The sequence below is a fragment of the Pezoporus wallicus genome, unplaced genomic scaffold, assembly GCF_028554395.1.
Source record: "Pezoporus wallicus isolate ANWC-B61680 ecotype Strahan unplaced genomic scaffold, APGP_CSIRO_Pwel_v1 contig_6312, whole genome shotgun sequence".
NCBI classification, from domain to species: domain Eukaryota; kingdom Metazoa; phylum Chordata; class Aves; order Psittaciformes; family Psittacidae; genus Pezoporus; species Pezoporus wallicus.
This window is the reverse complement of record NW_026642251.1, coordinates 38,501-61,677: the sequence shown is the minus strand read 5'-3', so window position 1 is coordinate 61,677 and position 23,177 is coordinate 38,501. Positions and strand designations below refer to the sequence as shown.

Genomic DNA, 23,177 nt, shown 5'->3' with positions numbered 1-23,177 from the left:
CTTGTGATTATTTCCATTGCAGTGATGCTAACAGATTGAACTAAGGTCCCAAGCACGGACACAAATCTCATCACTGATCAAATGTTATAAGCCAGCACATGCAACAGTAATTCACAGCCTGTGGAGATGAGTGGCTAAATAATGATTTGCTCCTGGTTTCATTGTCAGTTTAAAAATTTACTGTGATCTAAGTTTAAATATGACTTCATGGTTAACTGGTTTTGAGAGTTGGTTATCTTTGCCATGAATTAAGCATGCATGACCAAGTCCAGAGTCAATAAACTGGCAACAAAATTATTCTAATAGCTTGTATGGTTTTGGGTTTTGTTTTTTTTTTCTTCATGTAAGCATGTTTAGGATGATTTGTTAATTCTGAATAACAGAAAGATCACTGGAGTTTTCAAAGCTGCCAGCCACTCATTTAAACAAATAAATTTCCCTGAAAGTTAGAAAATATGTTGGCATCTATGAAAAAAAAGAAAGCAATTTTTTTTTTACCTGTAGTCATTCTGTTAGATTATTTTCTAGGTTTCTCTTTAAAATGCCTACATTATACCCCATTGTTTTGATGTTGTCTTGCATATAGCTCTTCCTTTGAGGAAAAAAAAAAAATGAAATGACATCTATTTTTCTGTTAACACATTTTCTTTACAACTCTGGCAGATTCTGAACATTTCCTTGTCTCTTAGGCCACGTGAAGATGTAAATATTTGTGAAATAAGCTGTTGGATAACTGTTCTGCCAAAGCCATGCCTTCTCAAGAATTTACTGTAAGTTATTTTTAACACTGTGTATGATTTAGGTAGAAATAAGTTCAGAAGACCCTGTTGCTGCTGTATTATCTAAACATTTTTCTTACTTATCATTATGTCATCATTTTCTGTGTTTCAAACAGGTATTATACACTCACCAAAAAATGAAAAAATCAAAAACATGGCAAGATGGAATTCTGAAGATTAGAAATGGCAGTAATAAGGTGAGCAACTCAGATTTGATACCCCTGGGTTTAATATTGTCTGCTACTGCTGGACTGCCAGTGGCAATCCAGTTGATCTGCGAAACAAAATTAGTTATTTAAAATGCTATTTTTCCATTTCAGGCTGTCTTGTTTGACGATAAAGGACAATGTTTGGAGAGTATTTTCATAAAATCACAGGTATATTTTATTTGGGGGTGGTTTTTTTAATAATTTTTATGCTTGACTGTGATTTGTGTTTCAGGAAGCATTTAAAATTCTTGTTAACTGAGGTAGTACTTTTTCTTATAGTGGATATGAAAGTCTGACACAATGCAAGTAATGCAAAGCAAAACCAGCCTCTAATTATTGATAAGTCATACTGTTTTTCCAGAACCTGTGTAGAGGTTTTACGTTATTTTATTCCTTTTGGGTAAAAGCAGTGTATTATACTGATACATTAAATAAGCATAACTTGAAGCTAAGTGATATATATATAAAACTACATATTTATCAGGCAGCTGTGCTATACTAGTTGTAAATTTCTGAAATATTTACATGAAAGTATTTCGAAGTCTATAACTACTTATAAGACTGTAATTGTTTGTTACATAGCACTCATATATACTGCTGTTTCTCTCTCCTAGGTGAATGCTGGAGACGATTTAGAAAGTGAACGCTATTTGATCACAGTTGAAGCAGTAAAAGTGAATGAAAATTCTTTTGAAGACCAGCCAAGGGAAGCAGAAACTCCAGCAGTGGATAGAAATGGTGTAAAACCTGGTGTCCCACTTCCAAGGCATCTGTCTGTTGGCTTGAAAAGGATGTTTACGGTATGTCTTGGTTTCAAAAGCCATGTCTGATGTGAACATGCATTTTAAAACACAAAGGGCACATCTTTTAATGAATGGTAAATACATAAATGATGTCTTCCTGTTTGGTTTTTGAGTTGTAAGCCAGAATGTGTTACAGGTAGCTATTTTTTCCAGAGTTTACTAAATCTGGTTTAGCAGGATTGCTATTGCTAAGGCTACATTGAATATCACAAGGGCTTGAGATTACGTCCGTACACATGTGGAATTGTCGTGTGTTACTTGAGCAGAATACATTTTATGGATCATGCCCTACTTTCAACAGTTGATTACAAAATGTGAAGTTGATTTCTGAGCAGAATTAATTTAACATTTCTCCCCTAGAGTTTCCGAGGGCCACGTCAAGTTGAAAAGATAAGATCAACAATGGAAGAGGGAGAAAAAACAACGTTGCCTTTATCCAAGCAGAGTGAGGGAGCTTTTCCATCAAATGTTTATGGTACCTCTCCGTTATTTTGTACGATTTGCCAGAAGGATGCAGAAACAAGTGGGTCTGCAGACTTTCATGAAGATACATGTATAGGGAATAACAGCAAACACATGTCTCTCCCATCACTGCTTTCAGCTCCATTTCTTGATAGATGTGAGGAAGCAGAGAAGCAAAACCCTGATCGATCCATTATGAGGCCTGAATCTCCTGTAATTACTGGGCACACCAAATCTAGTAGTCAGAGAGGTGTGCATGAGGCAGTGTCACATAGCATCAGGAGCACAGCACAGATTCTGGCTCTCCTGAAGTCTAAACCAGCCCAAAGATGCAGACAGCAAACAACATCTCAAGGCACAGAATGTCTTTCTAGGTTTCAGGCATCGGAAAACACAGATAGCTTATACAAAAGAAAAAACACAATCCTATCTACCTTTTCAGGCAAGCCTGCCAAAAGACTCATGGAAAATATTCAGCATCTGCCTTGTACGAAGGGAACTGCGTATGATAACAAGGAATGTAATGCTGACATGCTTCTAAATTTAGCTGGACAACCTTGTGATAAAGATGTCACAGGACAGAGACTTGACAAAAAGACAAATAATTTAAGTCAAGATTTACAAGATTCCTGCAGTACCAATAGTTGTTTCCTACCTGAATCCACCATAAGTAGAGTGAGTGACAGTCAGTTTGCCTCATCCTCAGGTGACATTTTGTGTTCAGCAAGTCGAATCACCTTGGAAAAAAATCTCTCCAGATACAAGGAGCATTTAGGAAGTAACAATCTTGAAGAGAATTCATCAATGAAGTTGCAAAGTGCGTTTCAGCCAAAACAAGCTTCAGAAAGAAGTTTGGAGCTCTCTGCAGACCTAATATTGACTGGAATTGGAACTGTAAAGGAGGAATTAAGTATGCACAGTGAAGGCTGTCCAGATGAACTGGTGATGGAAGCTAACTTTAATCTACTGGAGGCTTTTGATTTTAATGACACAGACAATGAAGACCTGTGTGAAAGAGCTCAGAATACACTCACTGAAGGATACAACCTTTCACAAAGTCCTGACTGCTTAAGGGGAGGAGATGTAGCACAAAATGCTGCACTGAGACTTCATTCTTGCTGTGAAGTAGCGACACACAGTAAAAACGAAGAACTCGCATGTTCAGCATTTAACAGACAGAATGATGGAAATCACTACACTGGGGGTATAACATCTCAGCTTTGTGACAGCGATGTCATAGACACAGGTAGAATTGCAGAAGACTCTGAAAACCAAACCAGAATTGCAGTGGAACTTTTGGGTGATGGACATGACATAAAAGAGATTAATGAAAGAGAATTAAGTATTGAAGCCACAATTGATAAGAAGGATCCTGATGGCTGTGCAGTGCATACCATTAATGGCACATCATGGATGAAAAGCAAGCAGCCTGATCTTTCACTCGGTGACACAAATGTTAATGAATGTCACCCTAAAACCAGTATGTTTGAAAAAGCTGAAAGTATTTCAGGTGTTTCTACCAGCAGAATAATTTCTGCAATGGACAAAAATACTGAAAAAGATGTTATACAGCCTGGATGTCTGAAATGCCCAGATGTTGATCTAGAACATTTCTGTGGTACTGAGAGTGATGACGTTAAAGCAGACAGTCCTTTGCTGGCTTTGCCACAAAAACCAGATCCTAGCTGTGCCTCATTCCAATACATTGCAGAAAACCCTCAAAAGGTATTTGTCATTCCACATAAGGAAGATAGTCTCATTTCCAGAAGTTCTACCTGTCCTTTAGAAAAAAGCCATTCATCTCCAGAGGAAACAGCAGTATCTGAAACTGAGTTGGAAAATGTAGAGAGCATAAATGCCTTTCATGAAGCTTGCAAAGGTGAACAGTTAGGAATGGATTGCAGGAAATGCCCAGCAATGGCTGACAATTCATCAGTTCTTCATTTGGTGAACAACATCACTCTTCTAGGAGCTCTGACTCAACATAGCACAGCATTAGAAAGCTTAGAAAAGATGGCGGAGAGTAACAGCATGTTATATGAAGCGGAGACTTCTAAAGAGATATTTGAACCCCTTGTGAAAGATGAAGGTCTGCTTTCATTTTAAAGTGAATTCTGTGTGACTGTAACTGACTTCTGTACTATTGCTGGACAGTCCATATTCAGAAATCATATTTTTGGAGTGATGTGTTATAAAGATTCCCTCAGGCAATATGTGGCCTCCAAAGCCGTGTCTCTGCTTTAGTTTGGTTAAATCCTATCTGTGCAATTATTTGCATGGGTAAGGTTTGCAAGCCCAGTAAAATGCAGATGTTTTCATGTAAAAAGAATACCATAATTGTAACTTACTATGCTTTTCCATCTCTTGTAGCTATAAAACAGTTTACAGAAATGCCTTACTCAGAAAGTATAAAGGCATCTTCACACTTGGATTCTTCTGGCCTTATGGTAACCAATTTTTGACTATGCGTATCTATCTGTACAAGATATATTCATTTTCCACTTCTAGAAAATAAAATTCTTCTAGTTTGCGAAACTAGAAGTTGACCTAGAAATTGCTGGGTAACATCAAGTAAGAAGCTGATAGTGGACACCAGATCTCCTCCTGCAGACCCTATTGCCAATAAATGTTCAGGAAGCCTAATGTATGACAAGAAACAATGCAAATTGTAATATTTACTTATATTTAATGTAATGTTAGTTGTCTGGTACTTCTTCCCTACCCCATTTTCTTTTACCAGCTATTTTTTCTTTTCTTTCATTATCTTTTTGGATGCATGGCCTTCCTAGAATTTTAGCTCTTGGATTGAAATATGTTTGTACATCTGTTTTTGCTTCATGCTTCATATTGATTTTTATCTAATGCTCTCAATAGTCTTTTTCTTTCAATCCATCCAAAGTGAAAGAAAGATTTTAGTTTAAATTACTGTATTTTCCTGTCCCATTTGAAAAATAAACATACATTTCTTATCCTATTATGGATTGTTTTGGCTTCCACATTAAAAGGCTGTAATTTAAAATGCTCTCTTGTATAAATGTAAGAGATTTCTTAACTTTTCACTTTAAATGGTTATTAAATTGTTAGACTTATGAGCTTTTGATACTTTTTTGTGCAGCCCAACCATGTGCTCAATCTATTACAGAAAAAAGCATCTATTCTACCAACATCTTCCTACCAAAGAGAACCTGAGACACCTGACTGCCAGCCAAAGGTACGACTAGAGTGGAACTGAAGTATCATGAATAGTGCCTCTTAAATTTCAATTCAGTGGTTTACTATTTGTTATATATCACAATTAGTCCTTATAAAAATGTATTCAGTCTTGTAATGGGCTTTTGTTTTTTAGTACATTTGTCTATGGGAGGTTTTCCATTGAGAGTCTTAAACTTGAATTTTTCAATACAAAAAGAAGACTTAAACACACTAGATCAAAATATCAGTTTTCTGTTGACACAGATTTGTTCAAGAACTTTATTGCTGCTTAGTTGCAGGAGTGCAAAGGAAAAAGAAATACATGGATTTTTTTTTTTCTCTTCCTTATTTTACAACATATTATTTTTGTGGTATGTCTGACAAGTACCTTTACTGACTGTAGATCCAGAACTTATTTTCATTTAATGATAACTCCAATATACCACATAGGCTGTTGTGTTTCAAGGGCACCAAGTAAGAGGATCAGCAGCTAGTGAGATAATGTCAAGAGCTTCCTGCTCACAGCTGGGAGGGCAGCACTACCCAGGTAATATGGAGTTTGCAGCTGAGAGATTTTTGTCACCCCTGTTTTCAAGCAATGATGTCTTTTCTGACTTCAGACAGGTAAAACAATTTTTTTCTGAAGTTATTCTTATTAACCTTAGGGCAAGAAAGTCTGTAAATGTAGGATAAAAGACAGTTCAACTTTACAATACTACAGTTATGTCAAGATCACCAAGAGCCGAACATAGTGCTTTGTGGTTAAAACCTTGCAGTTAGACGATTATTTGTACTCTTACTTTACTTACCTTTGTCATAGGACTATGCATTTGTACAATGTAACGTGGTGGGTTTTTTTTTTCTCTGATGAGTTTCACTTTGAAAAACAGAGAGAATTCATAATGTGTGATATTAAAGAAGTTTCTTCTAGAGAAAAGTGGCAGAGGGTTTTTATAATTATTGTTTCCTCCTGGTGGTAGTAAAATATTCACCCCAGCTAGATTTGAAATTTGGTGCTGAATTAAGAAAGTTCTAAAGCAAGGGTTAAAACTTTCTTTCCTGGGTAATGATTCTGTTCCTCCTGGACGCAAAGAAACATTGCATGCAACATTAAACAAAGTATGTTTTTCTAATGCAGTATATATTTCAGTATTTAAAATAATTTAAGAGAAATGATATTTCATTTTTTATTTCCAGAATGGGCTGGAGATACTGAAGAATTCTGTCTAGAAATAAGATTTAGAAACAAGCATAGAAAGATAATATTTATATAAAGAAGATAAACAGTTTCATTTCTGACAAGTTTTTGCTTATACTTTTTGGTAAAGTCTCCAGGTTCAGGAAGTCTCCATGGGAATACCAACTTTACTGGAGAAGAGGATTTTCAGAAGAAGCCTAACATTACTGAAGAGTCAAAACCAGATCAGTTCTGTAAGTGAAAGTAGAAGTAGAATGGCAGTAATTGAACAATTCATCTGCATGACTTCTGGCTTTGGTGTGTTTTCCCTAGCATTGGCATTGAACATGTGTTCTGAACTTCCAACATGGACAATGTCAGGCTCACCATCGCTTTCTGACTTGAGACAAACACAGCGGACTTCATGGAAACCCAGTAAGGTGTGAATTGACTGTCTCTTCTAGATCTTTTGGGCTTTATTTCTGTCATGGTTTAAACCCAGTCAGGCAACTTGTTCACTCCCAGTGAGTGGCGCCGGGCTGACAACAATCGAGCCCCCCCCCCCACCGGGGCTCTCCCCTTCCCCGCTCCCGGAGGAACGGGGAGGAGGATCGAAAGGGTGCAACTCCTATGGGTTGAGACAAGAACAGTCCAGCAACCAATGTACAACACAAATCACCACCGCTACAACAATGATAAGAGAAAATAACAAGGGAAGAGAATACGATACCACCGGCCAAGAAAGCGAGTTCCACCCGGAAGCCCGTGTCCTTCTGGGTAACTCCCAGTTACCCCCTACCCCGGGCATGACGTGCTGTGGTATGGAATACCTCCCTGGCTAGCCTGGGTCAGGCACCCCGTCTCTGCCTCCTCACAGCTTCCCCTCCTTCCTGGCAGAGCATGAGCCTCACAAAGTCCTTGGTCAGGGTAAACATCACTTAGCAACAACCGAAAACATCGGTATCACCAACACTGTTCCCAGGCTGGAAGTCAAAACACAGCACTGCACCAGCTACCACAAAGGAGAAACATGACTGCTACTGCTGAACCCAGGACAATTTCCTACATGTTCATGGTAGCAGTTTCTAATTCTTGAAAACTGCTTTACGTCAACACTCAGAATAATTTCAATTTTCTATGAGAAAGAAACAGTAAGAAAGAGAATAGTGACAAAGCTAGAATGGTTTATTCCAGTCATTCACTTGACATGTTAATTCTTCATCCGTAGATGATTTCATCAGTACAAATGACTTCCTCACTTGATCCAGACCCCCCAGTTTCTCCAGCTTCAGGAAGTGAGGAATCCATTGGAGGCATTCAGGAGCCCCTGAGACACAGGATCTTGCCAAGTGGACTGGAACTTTCAGATTTTATTTTCAGTAAGAAATTACAGTTTATAATTGCACTTTGCAATATTTCTGCTGGAAAATCTCTGAGGAGTTTTGAAGCACAGTGAGTTGCACTATAATAGACAGTTACCCTGGGTGCTGAAACAAGACTGAGATATGTCTGGGCAACTACAGAATTTAGATCTGTGTTCATCACACGTCTTTCGTAGGGGTGTGTGTTACATTTTTAAGCACAATTTTAAACATCATTTTCCAAATCAGCTGAGTTAGCCTTGAATTTCATGCCTCCTCCCCCAGTTATATTCTGAATATAATTATCAAGGCCAGGTTGGACAGGGCTTGGAGCAACGTGGACGAGTGGAAGGTGTCCCTGCCCATGGCAGGGGGTTGGAACTGGATGAACTTTAAGGTCCCTTCCAACCCAAACTGTTCCATGATTCTCTGAAAGAGACTTCAGTAGAGTGATTTAATTTTATAAAGAAAAATGAGCTTCTAGTTTTGGGGGAAAAAAGGCTGTAAGCTAAGCTTCCAATTCCTATTACTGTTTTCATTTATTGCCCTGATTTAAATTTTCTTCCATATTCAGCTGCCCTCTGACCCACTTCCAGTTGGCACCTATCAATGGCTGCCATTACTTACTGATAGTGAATTTAGTTCAAAAGGATGCTTGTGGAACTAGATAGAAGCCTCTTTATCTACACTGGGTAACATTAATGTACACAGTCGTGGGTATCCGTTTGGAAAAAGGAGCAAATTTAAGGTGGCTGTTTTCCAGTTGGCAGCTGCAATTTACTACCAAGATTATCAGATTAATGACCTCCAAACCACAATAATGTTTAAATAATTTCTACCAGAGGTTTTCTTTTATACAAGTAAGAGTGCCTACAGAAATGTGTTCTAAGTATTGGGGTTTAAGTATTAAAAGAATCAGTGGAAATCACATTGTATGGAAATGTAGTGTGGTACTGCACAGGAAGAACTTAGAATTCTTTCCATATCTTATTTTTGCACATCTGAAGTTACTGTCCCATCCGTAAGTGCTTCAAAGTTGCTTGTAAGATGTATCTGCCCTACAGCACAGGAGAAATCCAGCCACCCAGAGGAATGCAACCTCTCAAGAGTCAAACCCCCAGTTGAAAGACGAACTCCATTTGTCACTCTTCCTGCCACTGAGAAGATTCTTGACACAGTTTATTCAACTGACAGCGAGGAGGCCCTGCAACCTTTTGGCTCTTCAGTAGTCAATTTATGCAGCAAGTCAGAGGTATTTCCTATCAGTGCTTTTGGCCCTGAGGACAGAAATTATGAAACCTCTGTGTTTGGAGAGTATAAGGAAAAGAGACAAAGGGAATGTGTTCAACCAGTGTCCCCTAATGTCACTTCACAATATAAAAAAAGCAAGTGGCTAAAATATCAAAACAGTGCTCAGTGTGACTTGACAACTGTAAACAGTGATGGTAGGGAAGTGACTGATGACATATGTGCGGAGAACCTCCTTGGAATGCTGCCGAGTGACACAGGAGAGTGCAGCATTGTGAATAAAAGCGCTCCCCACTCTGCAGCTCTACTGACAGCAAAGAGCGCCCTTGGTAAATGCTCTGCAAATACCAGCCACCGAGATCTGATTTCAGAGAGGAAGTTACTTTCTCCACAATTCAGTCAGACACCTTTGACTGAAGCAACACAAAAGGTGTTAAGTCATTTGAGCTGCCACACTGCAACAGGAGCCAGCCAGGTGTGTAAGCATTCAAGCAGATAAGAGTTAGCAGCACAGAAAAACATTTTTTCTGGACAAAGAAGCTGCATTGATCTGATTTCCTGCAAGACATTATCAGTATGATTAAATGAAAAGTTTTTACATATGTAATAGCACAAAAGCCTCAGCTGCAGAACAGCAGCTTCTGATGTATTTTTTTAAGTGCCATGACTAATCTTTTGCAAAGGTAATTCCTTAGCACACGCGCTGCCAGGTTTAGATTCTTCATCTGAATGTTGATGGCAGCAAGATGAAATAAAAGCTGTTGGGCTATTTTGTCATCTGTAATCAGTAAGAACATGTTTTCAAGAAATGTTTCTCCTTAATTGCAAAATCAGCATTGTTTTAATGAGCACCCATATACTGCTTCAAAGCACAGTCTCTGATTTTTAACCAACCCCAAGCCAAGATTTAGAAGTTGCCAGATCACTGTGTTTGAGAGTTAATGAAAATGGTTGTTAGATGGTTTCCCCCCCCCCCTTTTTATTTTTTTTGGCACAAACTCAGTATGCTGTGTTTTCTAGTTCTTTAAAATCATAAATGTGAAGTAGACATGTGGAAATTACTACTATATTTCACACACACACTGGTATACATGTTGTGTGGGGTTTTGATTCGGAGAAAACTCCAGGAACAAACTTGCCAACAAAGTTTTCAAGCTGACAAGCAGGTATTCTTTATTGCGGCGCCGGGAGACATGGGGGATAGCTCCTCCTAACGTGTGTCTCCCACACAAGCCGTCCTTTCATAGTCACTGGGCAAACATACATATTCATGAGGCTACATATGGATTACATAATTTTCCAGAAAGTTCCCCGCATGCATACAGAATTGTGGTGGTGGTCTCCAAGGGTCGTTAACTTCTTCCAACAATCTTCATCACTTCTGGCAGCCTTTGAAGCATGCACAGTAGATGCTCATACCAGTTTAATTGGTTCGTTAGCACCAGAGACATAATAATCCTCCTATCCTCCTACTTATCAGTTAGTTTAACTGTAGCCCATCCTGGACACCAGCGGTTCCCAGATACTCCTTATCCCTGTGTCCTGTTCTTCTAGACTGTTTTTCTTAAACTATGTCAACTGTAACGATTTATCTTGTGAGAATTCTCAGTATGTTCTCTAGCTGTACTCTTATTTTTTTTTCTCTATGTATCATGCACCTCAGTAATTTTCCATTGCTACTGTTACAAAGCCATCAAACTTAACACTACTTATAACTAATTCTAAAGGTTTCTATATTCCATTTTGTGATTTTGTGCCCCCTTGTTTCAGTTTATACTCATATATACATATATATATATACACATATATCTATATATGGAATTACGGGTTTTAAAAAGCTTTCAGAGTCTTCATAGTGAAACTTCCAGGGGGAGTTCTGAATGTTTTCTATTTAGTTGTACTTATTACTGTGAGCACAATACATAAAACCAAAAAAGGAAAAAGAGAAGAAATATGGATAGGTTTTGGCACATCTGCAAAGTAGCCATTTATCAACGTTTATCTCATTCAGGGTTTTGCAAGTTGTAATGGTATTTTTCTGTTTTTTAGGATATATCAATTTGTGAGTTGTCTTTTCCTCATGTGGATAAAGTAAAACATGCAAACCTTCCTAAAAGGAAGACTTTCATACCAGCCATGTTTCAGTCTCATGTTCAGTACAAACAGATTTTTAAAGCTGCTCTGACAGGTCGGTATAACACCATGCTATGGAAAATGCTGCTGGTTTTAAACAGCATATTTCTGCTGGTTCACAAAGCAGGATGACAGGGGGATAAATCATCAATATCACTTACTGGAACAACTCGGGTTTGGATATATACTGAAATATATTTGGTTTCTTTTAGTATGAGATTAAATATTTTGATTTAGATTTGGAAGTGTCAAATGAAAAGACATTTGTTTGAATGCTGTGTACTTGTGTAACCATTTTAAGGCCATACTAATATTTTCTTATCCTTTCTATGTCAAGAGCAATTGAACATAATGCTATTTGAGTTGTCCCAAAGATTCTACAATGCCCTTTCAAAAGTGGATATATCATTCTACACTTTATTGAAAGATGAGCAAACTGAGAGCAAGGAAAGTTGTGTTCCACTGTGCCATCACATGCATCCTGCCAAGCTTGTTATGGCTAAAAAAGAAGGTCAAAACAAGGTGCTGCTCATTTCTTGTTTACAGTTTAGGGTGTTTGTTTGGTGAATAGACCTTATTGTGTGAACAATTACAGGGCAACTGTGTATGATTTACAACTGCAGGTTAAAGTGGTGATCACTTTTAAGACCAGCTGTACTATCCGCTAGTGTCCAGAATTGTTGATGTAATAGTTTTCTCCATACAGAAACAGTTTTACCTATGTAGGAAGACCTGAATTCTTAATTTTCTTGGTTATATGGGATTTCAGTAAGCTGTGATTACACATACTGACTTCAGAAGCTAATAGTACTGAGAAGACACTTGTGGTTTTCAGCCAAAGACAGCAAAACCACAGCTCTTTGTTTATTTGATAGCAGCAAGTACTGGTCTATTGTTTTACTTTCCCCCCCCTTGTTTTGATGTGCTAATGTTTTTTTTTTAATTTCCTTTCTTCTCTCTTACCAGAGTCATTTATTCTATACCTGTGATGCCCCCAAAGCTGAGCAGTGTTCATTTTTCAAGTGGATAGAAGACGTGAACCCCACACAGACAAAATCCAGACCTAGCATAGTGCTTCTTGATATAAAAAGTATTGGGACATACCTCAGAAGTCAAAAGATTTCTCTCTATGAGGAATGCCAGCTTTTGGTGAGGTATTCTGAAATGCTATGCACTCTTCACTGCGTAGATGAGGTCCTCAGTGACATGGCCTTGGCAGTCCTGGTGTAACAGCTGAACTTGATCTTAAAGGTCTTTTCCAACCCAGCTGATTTTATGATTCTATGATTCACATATGCTTATGTGAATTGCAGGATTTATAAACATTCCAGTATATTCACTAGCATTTAACAGATACTTTTACTAGCTATGCTAAAAGAGGCATACAGTTGTGTGTAGAAATGTCAAAGCCAAATTAGTGAGGGAACTCAGCATTCAGGTCAGCACTCTTTTCAGCAAGAATCAAAACTTCTTCCCAGCAATTGATCGATTGTTTAATGAAACCCCCAATGACTGCTGCATTTGAATTACTGTTTGTTTCATCTTTCATAAGAGAATTTGGTTTATTCTCTTAGTGATTCTAATTTTAATGTTAGAAGTTGTATTGAAGGCTATTCTGTGCTACTTAACTATAAGGGAAACAATTTAATTCTGGCTGCATAAGAGAGAATTATTTTGCAGTCAAGACAAATGTCTTTAAAACTTGGTAATGTAAGATGATGGGCAGCTGCCAAGGTCTGCGCTGTGTAATTTGGTCCAACCTCTGGAGCTTATTTTTGGTGGTGAATCCAAAATGTCCTGATTGTGAACATACTCTAAAATTACAATTTAACAGGAAAGGCTTTGAAATTCAAACACAGCCGTGTAAGAAGTTCAAGAAATTGATGAATACACCTGCCAGATTTGATGGTGATTCCAAAACCAAATTATACCTCAAACTAAGCAGAAAGGAGCATTATTCTTTCTACAGCAAAGGTGAGCAGATCTTAAGCATCAGAAGAACTGTCCCTGTCACATTGTGATTTTTAAAGTTTTGTCACCTAAAGAGAAAAAAACATATCCTATTTTTAAACTCCTGACAAACATGATAACTCAATTCTCATTCTAGAAGGGCAATGAACTATCTCATTAATTCATCATTTTTGTTCAACTGCCTTTGAAGTGTATTAAATCTAAATCATTAAGTTTCAGGAAAGCCAATATTCAAATAGATGGTATTTAAGGAAAAACTTGATGTAAAAACTGGTGTTTCGCAGTTGTTGCATAGTTCTTCTCAATTATTAAAATCTCATGAAGTTGGAGGACATTCAGTGATATATTCTAAATACTTCTTAGACTGAGAATACTTCAGACCTGTCAGAAGGCAAACGCTGCTGAGTGCACCAGGAGAGAACTTCACAGTCATCATCAATTTCAGACAGTAACTACTAGAGGAATTGCAGATTATCCATTCACTCTTTCAGAACTGAACGAACACTTAGTTAGGACTTTCTAATGCCCCCTACTTTGGCATTAGCAGGGGTTTAATTTTCAGTGTATTAAATGCTGAGCTACTTTGTCTAGCTATGTTTTCTTTATAAGACAGCAGCAGAAGCTCTTGAGAACTCTGCATTTTTCTTGACAGATGATATTTGGGTCGTTTCCAAGACTCTCAACTTTGATCCCCTTGATACTTTCATTGCAACTAGTACTTTCTTTGGACCATCCTCCACCAATGAAATAGAACTGCTACCACTGAAAGGCTACTGTCCTTCAAACTGGAGATCAAATAGTGAGTGAGTTCTACACCAAATAATTCAGAATTGTGGCAAACAACTACTGGCCAGTGGTGAAGAATGAGATTGTAACATCTCAAACCTAATCTATTAATTTATTCACAGTATTTTTTTTCCTTGTATATTTGAGTATGTAATTTGAACACAGTACTTAGTGGAATTAAACCCGCAAAGTGGCTGGTAAGAAATTCTAAAGGGGGATGAAGAAACGGAGATAATATAAATAATGCAGTAAATAATATAATATAGAATGCAAATTGACTGTCAGGAATGCAGGTAACAGGAGCATGTTATCACTGTCCTTGAAGAACAAACCAACTGAAACCCCAAACAACTCACTATGGAGAATTTATATAAAAAGCCATGTATTAAACCTGTGATTTGGCTCTTCCATCCTTTCTTTCTGTACCTTTGTTGCTACAATGCAGAATGGCTAAAAAATGGGGGTTTCAAAATACAGGAAAACCAAATCTGTCTCGTTTTAGTTATTTTCACCATCGTGTTTTAAAGTAACTTGGTTTGTATTACAGGAAGCTAATTCCTCTTTTGGCATTTTGTAATTCACTTATCTAGCTGATACAAAATTTTGCCTAATTTCACTTTTTCCTAATCTTATCTTTCTGTGGCCTTTTCAGTGTTTGTTCATGCCCTGCTGGTTTGTAATGCTAGTGGTGAGCTTGCATCTTTAAGAAATATGGAGGAGCACTTCAATCCATCTACATTACCACTAACACCATATCTACTAAAAATGTAAGTTAGTCTTTCAGTGATAATGTAGGCATACAGTGTGCAAATAGGTACAGAATAAACAAAATCACCATTGGGTCTGCCCTACTAAAAAGTGAAGGAGGAGAACTGAAAACAGAAAAACAGTGCAAGGAACTGTTGAGAATGCAATTTGCATTTACATGGAAAAGAAAATGTATTGGTTGCTTAATTCAAAATTATAATTTTGTAGGGTTCTTTTTTTTCTTAAAATTTACCTGCAGCCCCTGTTTTACAAACCTAGACATAAATATTAGGCATTATTATAACATTAGTCACTAACTGATCTGTATCAAGGTAATGAATATGCTTCACAGGGGTTCAGTGGAACTGTTTTTCCTTCCCATTGTTCAGCATCCCTTGACACAAAACCTAAATATGAAATATTTTCTTGGAGAATCAAAGCAACACAGGGATATTTCCAAAACTGCTTGTGATTCACTGTATAACACAAGTAATTAAATGAATCCCTGCTTCTTCTACCACTCTTAATTCTGTCAGGCTTGTGCCTTTGAAGCAAGTCAGATGGAAAGTGTTAACATAGAGCAAGAAAGGTAAAACCCAAAAGCCTGTTTCATGTGATCCAGCTTTTGCCCAGGGAAGTAATAAGGGGCAGTGGCTGTTACTCACAAAGCCTCAGCATTTCAATGCCAGGTGAGTAAGAATATCAGAACCATGAATATCAGAACATAGAACACAAGAATATCAGAACTAATTATATATATGCAGTATTATAGCACAACTTTTGACCACTATATTTTCCTTAGGAATTTTGATTTTGAAAATGCTACTAATAGAGTCGAGAAAAGCAAATTTACTCCACCTGCCCTCAGCCTGAAACACACAATGAACGGACCGGTCAGCACTGAAGTGGCAATGGGCTTAGCTAAAAAGATTATCCAAACATTCTCGTTGAACCCAGATCAAGCTACATCACTGCTTCACATAGCTCAGATGATGACCTCCTGTGAAAACACCAAACCAATGCAAGAACGTCAGATCTTCCCTATCACACTCATTCGTGGTACACAGCAAATAATTGTGAAATTTGTTGCTATTGCATCTTTGCAGAAATGCTAATCCATATATACTGCCAGTGTTTGATAGAATTTAGGGATATTTCATTGTGATGAAACAGTAGTCTTGCTTCCTTAATCATATATGTACAATTCCAGGCAGACTTAAAGGAATATTTTTGTATCTAGGTAAATGTTCACTTATTTTAAATGTAATGCAAAAGATGAGCTTGACTGAGCTGTCCCTGTGTATAGAATATCCTTTTAAACTCTTTTGTAATGCTGCTTTCCTCGCCTACTTCATGCATTTCCTGAAAATTCTTTTCCTGGATGAGGTCGCTCTGATAATGATGTTGACATTATAACATCGATTCCACCATCATGGAGCTCCTTGAATTTTCATTCCGCCTTTTGCAGAATTTCACATAAGTAGAGTTCTGTCCTAGAACAGAATCTATAAAAACAAACAAAAAACAGTTATTGTCTTCAACTTATTTTTTTCATATTAACCCACTTTTATGTCATCTATCACCTTTGCTAAATTGTAATATAATTTTTTTTTCTATTATATAATGTCCCTTGTTGTTTTATACTTCCTTAAATCTTTATTTTATCCCTTTTCAAAACGTACAAAAAGGCAAGGCTAGGAACACCTTAGTTCAAAGATTATTTAGAATCAGTATTGAAAAGCAGTTACCATAAATGCAAGTTTTCAGATCCTTTCAAAGTAAATACATCGACAATAGTGACACTCTTAGTGCAGGTACCACTGCACTTATATTGCCTGAGCTATTATTATTAGGCTGTCAGACACATTAATCTAGTTTAAATTATTAATCATTCCAGAATATTCATCTCTCAAACTCCTTATTTTGCACCTGGTATACGGGATGTGCATGCAGACACTTGTATTGTTTCAGTGTAATGATGAGACTCCTTACCAAGTAATACATGTATTCAAACAGAAAATTTAGAAAAAATACCATAGCTTCCCCTCTTCTGTAGGTTTTTACAAACTTACTTCATGCAGTAAATGGGAAGTGTAAGGCAATGGGTTGCCCCTGCATACCCAGAGCTGCTGAAGCAAGCATGTGCAATGTCTTTCCAGGAATCAGTATATTTCATATAAACTGAAGTTATAACAACTGATTAAAACTGTACCTTCTTGAAGAGTTTCACTCATAACTTTGGCTTTTTTCTCTTGAAATAACAGGTGGTTTTGGTGCTGGGAAGACCTATCTGCTGTCTGTTGTGATCTTGTTCCTAGTACAGCTCTTTGAAAGCAGTGAAGCTATGGAGAGTTCAAGGCTACCTCCATGGAAAGTTCTGATTGCTTCTTCTACCAACACTGCTGTTGACAGGATACTCCTGTGGTAGGTTACTGAGATTGTTCCAAAACCAATAATGCATGTAATAAAGATAATTGTGCTGATAATTGTGGTATAATTCCAGTATAACACCTCAAAAAGATGGCATTCTTTCCCTAGAAAGTGTCACACATGGGCTTTAAGTTTACCCTTGCTCCTTTGCACAGCATGTACATGCTAAAAGACTGTAAGGCTAGCTGCACAAAGACTAATACTGAGCTCTACTGTCAGTAAATGTACTAGTAAAATCCATCATGACAGAAAGTAGTGCTCACAAATCTTTAGGAAGTAGCAGTAGGGGAAAGGGGGATCGAGAGAGAGGAAGAGGCAGAGTCAGATTTGCGAAACACCAGCATGAAGCTAACATGAAATAAAACTTAAAGTTTAGAAGGGTAAAGGAAGGAAGGGCACGTACAAATGGAAGACTGCCTATGAGAGGAAAATCATTAAGTCTTTAAGCATTTCTGATTCAAATCATGATGAGGTAATTTACTTTGATTTACATGAATTGTGGCCTGAGTTACTTCATCTGGGTAATCACAGAGGTTTGTGTTCTAAGGTGTCTGTTAGCCTTTTCAGAGCTACTTCTGTATTTTTCAAAATGTCTTTTTACATTTCTGCAACCTCTATCATCTCTTTTTCATCGAAGTCTACTCAGTCTTGGATTTGAGGATTTTATCAGAGTGGGTAGCGTTAGAAAAATCACTAAAGCAATTCTTCCCCACAGGTAAGAATCTTCATGAATCTAAGATTCACAATAACATGCATGCTGTAAAATTACTATTTTGAAACAGAAACAGTGGAAATACCATTCAAAATGTGTTAGAATATGCCTATCTCAGGGTTCAGGCCTCACACAGTGGAGAAATTTTACCTTGATTGGGACTGCCACTTGTTGCTTAACAGAGCTGATGCTTTTGAAGGGGAATTAGTAGAGGAGAACAAAATAGTGGCAGTTACAGATTTGGGAGTTTACACAAGGAGAAAATGCAAAACAGACCGACTTGAAATAGGTATCTAGTGCCGTAGTGCTAAGACCTAGAAGGAAGTCACCATAAATTTCATGTCCAGTGAATTAATGGTAACAACTCATGAATTCCACACTACTTATCCAAATTATCTTTGCTATAGTGTTCTGGTGTTTGTCCTTTAACTATTTAAAAATAAGCAATCTACATAGCACTTTCAACACAATTTCAAAGAACAAAGTGAAGTTCAAGACAAATAAAGATTAAATTTCTCTTCCTTGGTGTCAGCAGCATAGCAAGGGTATAAAATGAATGAAAAACTTCTCAGTCTTACTCCACTCTGAATCCAACTGCGTACTTGGAGGAGTCATGTACTACATGTCTGTCTCTGGTTGGGGTGGAAGGGTCTGAGCTGGTGGGATAAAGGTCTGTTTTAAAAAAGGTATTATAGTAGTCTATCTCAGATGGATTTGGGATAGTTTAGTGCATTGAGCTGTTATGTATAAAGTACGATTATTTCCTCATATTAAGTGTTCACCCAAACTGAAAACACTGTTATTTTCAATCACTGTAATGCATGTTATAAAATCTTTTTGAAGTTTACATGTTGGCTCAATCAATGAAAATGATCAGCTAAAAGAACTGCTTGCTCTCATGAAAGAAGATTTAACTCCAGCTGAAAAAATATATGTAAGGAAGAGTATTGAGCAACACAAACTGGGGACCAATAAAACCATACTGCAACAGGTACAGTCAAAGTGAGGGGATGGAAAAGGGAGGATTCACTCTGTCTTATCCATAAGGTCCAGCAAATGAGAACTGGGAATCACCTCTCACACCTGCCAAACTCCTAGTTTTGAACGATAAAATGAATGTTAGGACTAAGGCTGGATTCCACAGGTTGAGCTTACCGTCTTGCCTGTGTATAACTTCTCTTAGTCAATCTTGCAGTTTCTATTTAGTGATATGAGACAGAAACCCCTTTTGAGCTTGACTGCAATCTGATTTAGTATTGCCGATCTAGTTTACAAGGTGGGGAGAGAAAAATCTCTCAGCACAGCTAGTCTGTGCTGCCATCTTGAAACTAAAATGCATATAGTCATAAAGGTGAAAGATAAGCTCCGAGTTAAATCTATCCTAGTACATCAACTGCCAAGAAGATTTCAAATGTATTTGAAGTAACTTTTCATGAAAGTATTACCTCTTAAGATTACTGCTACTTCTTGTAGAAACATCTCAATTTCTGAATACCCCAAGCATAAGAAATGGTCCTTGGATCCATCTCCATGTATACATAGTGCCTTTTACTGGAAGTTAGTTAGAACATAATTTTTTGAGACACGAGTACAACACAGCATGCAACAAAACTGCCAAAGCTATAGCTATGTGCTGCGCAGAGCTTAACTATTAAATGATCTTAACTTCTGGTCTACCTGTTTTCCCCTCACTACTAACCAAGGTGAAAGTGGTTGGAGTGACCTGTGCTGCCTGCCCGTTCCCTTGTCTGAATTCTCTTCAGTTTCCTGTTGTGATTCTAGATGAGTGCAGTCAGATGACTGAACCTGCTTCTCTCCTTCCTATTGCAAGGTACAGCCTTCCTTTTGTATTTCAGCAGAGAAATAACTTCAAGTCAGCAGTGACACAACCTCAAATAATTGTCAGACTTACCAGACTTGCACATCTTTTGAAGAACACTAACTCCAAGGTCTCACCTCAAGGATTTTAAATTGAGACCTGCTCTTCAGTGCCTTGAGTTATTTTCATGTGGACAGAGGGCAATGGAGAAGGGAGCCTGATGGAAAGCAACCTGTGATATATAAACACAGCACATGACTAGTCTGGCATCCTTTTCTAGACTTTTTTTTTATTTTTTAACATTCTTATTTAGGTTTCAGTGTGAAAAGCTAGTCATTGTTGGAGACCCTAAGCAGTTACCACCACCTATTCAGGGATCTGAGAGTGCTCATGAGAAGGGACTGGAGCAGACTCTCTTTGACCGGCTTTGTCTAATGGTATGTACCAATAACCAGAGATGGAGGGTGAACTGCAGGTCCACTGAAGCCACTGAAAGAGTTTGGTTGTGAGAGGATGAGTGTTTCAGACTGGTTTTTAATGAAGCAGATTCCACTCTATGGCACTGCTCCATAAAGGTTATTTTTACAATGCTTGGAAATTTCTAAGCATAACAAATGTAAAACAAGAAGAATTGAAAAATGACAGATTCTCCCTCCTTTTTGTGCAGTTTTCCATCCAGGTAGAAGAACTGGGGGCCACAGTATTTGTTCTGACTTTAGTTGAAGTGAATATACAAAGATTAAGCCAGCTTACTGCAGGAATTGCTTCCTCTTACACCTTATTCACCCGAGCCGGCATTGCAGAACATTTAGTAATTCTTTTTCCTTGTCACACTTCCTGTATAATTCTTTAGGGACATAAAGCAATAGTTCTTCGGACACAGTACCGATGCCACCCTGCCATCAGTGCCATAGCCAATGACCTGTTCTATGATGGAAGTCTGACAGATGGCATTTCTGAGGAAGACAGGAGTCCTTTACTGGATTGGCTTCCAACACTGTGCTTTTATAATGTCAATGGGGTAGAGCAAGTAAGTTTTTAAACTTTTCTTATATAAAATCTCAATACTGTAGGTTTTCCTCCTTTTTTTTTTTTTTTTGCATTCTGCTGTCTGTGAAAGCTAAATTTGAAGTGTTCTTCCCCACTTCCAGATTGAAAGAGACAACAGCTTTTATAACATGCCAGAAGCTCATTTCACAGTCAAGCTCACCCAGGCTCTAATTGCCAGTGGAATAGAAGGATCTGCAGTCGGTGTGATTACTCTTTATAAGTCACAGATGTGTAAGGTTTGTGGAACATATCATCAATAAAATAGTTTTCTTCAATATATTTGTTTAGAATACACTTAAAACTCTAGTTTAACTAGGAAGAGTCAGCTGGAAGTCAGAAAGAAACACTGGATAGGTAAATGAATCAGAGGCTTTTACAAACTGGTACATGGGATAAGGATGGGTAACAGTCATCTGCTTAGTAAAGCTGGAGTTGTTCCTCACCCAGTCAGCTACAGCATAAGGGCTGCTGTGATTAGTACGTAACTCATTAGAAACTCATTCATCACCTTCCATATTTATTTGTCTACAGATTCAGAACTTGCTCTGTGGAGTACGTACTGAGCTTTCCAAAATTAAAGCTGTCCAGGTGTCCACTGTAGATGCATTCCAAGGATCTGAGAAGGAGATCATTGTTTTGTCTTGTGTAAGAACAAGGCAAATTGGGTTCATAGACTCGGAAAAGCGAATGAATGTTGCGCTGACGAGAGCAAGGAGACATCTGTTGATCATTGGGAATCTGCCCTGCTTAAGTAGGAACAGACTGTGGGGAAGAGTAATTCATCACTGCAAAGGTAATAGCTTCTTTTTTGTCTATTTCTGAAACCATGAAGCTCATCCTCTGTAATTATATGTAAGAGACTTTATAGTTTCTGTACATACTATATAATATAGAAAGCATAAAGTATGCATACTATATAAACCAGTATATTTACTACATATAAAATATATGTCAGAAAAATGCAACTATTTGCAAGCTGCATGTTTGCAGTTTTACCTGCAAACTGTTTTTAGACTTGAAGGGCATTTGTTATCTGGTAGTGGGACTTCTTTTTCTTCCATCTGCCATCAGACAGTGACACAAAGAGCACACTAGTAAGGGAGAGCTGAAACCCAACACTGCATTTCTAGTCCTTTCCCTGCTTGTTTTACATAGCAGACCCAGACAGAAACAAGTTATAAACAAATTCTTCTACACAGCACTATTTCTGCATAGATGGTATTAAATAAAGAAAAATGTGTAGTATCTTTCCGTAAGTAGAGACTCATTGGTTTTGGAAGATAAATTTTGAGTTGCTAATAAAAAAAATCCATTGCTATTGGCAATGAGCTAATGCTACCAGGTTATTTCCAATTACTTTGCTTACAGGTCACTGTCTTCTGAATGCATGTGGCTGTTTTATTAGACCACAGAGGGAAAAGACAGGTTTTGAAAATCGTTTGGTTTTTTTTTTACAGTTGCCACAGAATTTGCTGTGAACTTTAACTGTAATTATTTACGCATTTGAAAGCTAATCCTGCTGTAAAAAAAAAAACAAACAAACAACAAATGTGCCTGTCACCATCTAAATTCTTCTGTGGTAACTTTCTTTGAACTAGAAAAGCAAGAGTACCAGAAATACCAAAATAATAATTTACTTACTTGGTTGGTATCAAGTACTTACTTGGTTGGTATCAAGTGAAGCATCTCTTTAATGGCTGAACTCTTAACAGTTTTCAAAGTAGAAATGTTACAGCAATGTGATAGGTGTGGGGAAAGTAGATGTTTGCATCACCACAGGCTGACTTAGATGATGGATGCTGCAAAGTAAGATGTAATTATCCTGTTTATCCCTGCTTTTAGAATGGGAAAATGGATTGCAGCATGTAAGCCAGTGTGAGCAGTGGCTAAATGACATTCTTAAGTCTTACTGGGAGAATCAGAAGGAAGAGAAGCAGAGTAAGAAGGAAAAATAAAAGGTGCACCTGTCTGATGAAGAAAAGATGAACTGCGTGTCTATAAAAATGATCAGAACAATTGCACACCTAATATTTATATTTAATGGGGGAAACTTTTGTTTGGTTCTCAGTGGTCTGATACTTCTGGTTTGACCCCCTTTCTATGTCTATAAAAATTAATAAAGTGACTCATTTACTTGATAACTGAAATCCTTGTATGCTTACAAGGTACCTAATGTGTTGTTAGTGTTTCATTACGCTTCAGAGTAGTTATATACATATAACATTGTATCTTAGAACAATTCTGTCACCTTGCACATTTAGGAATTGGTGAAGACCCCATTCAGAGCCTTCATCCTAA

General features: G+C 37.6%; 1 protein-coding gene across 1 annotated transcript; it reads left to right on the top strand.

Annotated features, from left to right (window-relative positions):
• The first annotated feature begins 506 nt into the window (after positions 1 to 506).
• ZGRF1 (zinc finger GRF-type containing 1) lies at positions 507 to 23,020 on the top strand. Its single transcript, XM_057428306.1, has 28 exons — positions 507 to 770; positions 896 to 976; positions 1,100 to 1,156; positions 1,603 to 1,788; positions 2,152 to 4,342; positions 4,624 to 4,700; positions 5,369 to 5,464; positions 5,896 to 6,069; positions 6,774 to 6,876; positions 6,956 to 7,062; positions 7,851 to 8,001; positions 9,048 to 9,706; positions 11,281 to 11,419; positions 11,702 to 11,886; positions 12,331 to 12,518; positions 13,199 to 13,338; positions 13,988 to 14,134; positions 14,774 to 14,888; positions 15,671 to 15,927; positions 17,133 to 17,292; positions 17,936 to 18,013; positions 18,854 to 19,001; positions 19,714 to 19,841; positions 20,143 to 20,266; positions 20,683 to 20,859; positions 20,981 to 21,115; positions 21,411 to 21,672; positions 22,722 to 23,020. Exons 1-28 carry the CDS (start codon positions 750 to 752, stop codon positions 22,832 to 22,834), a joined length of 6,399 nt encoding a protein of 2,132 aa, XP_057284289.1. The 5' UTR covers positions 507 to 749; the 3' UTR covers positions 22,835 to 23,020.
• Positions 23,021 to 23,177: the final 157 nt, after the last annotated feature.

Bases quoted from the DNA above. Each gene is read 5' to 3' on its own strand.
- ZGRF1 (XM_057428306.1), top strand. From the start codon at position 750: ATGCCTTCTCAAGAATTTACT. The intron at 11,420-11,701 runs GTCGGTATAACA...TTCTATGTCAAG, and splicing joins TTTTAAAGCTGCTCTGACAG to AGCAATTGAACATAATGCTA. The intron at 21,673-22,721 runs GTAATAGCTTCT...CCCTGCTTTTAG, and splicing joins AGTAATTCATCACTGCAAAG to AATGGGAAAATGGATTGCAG.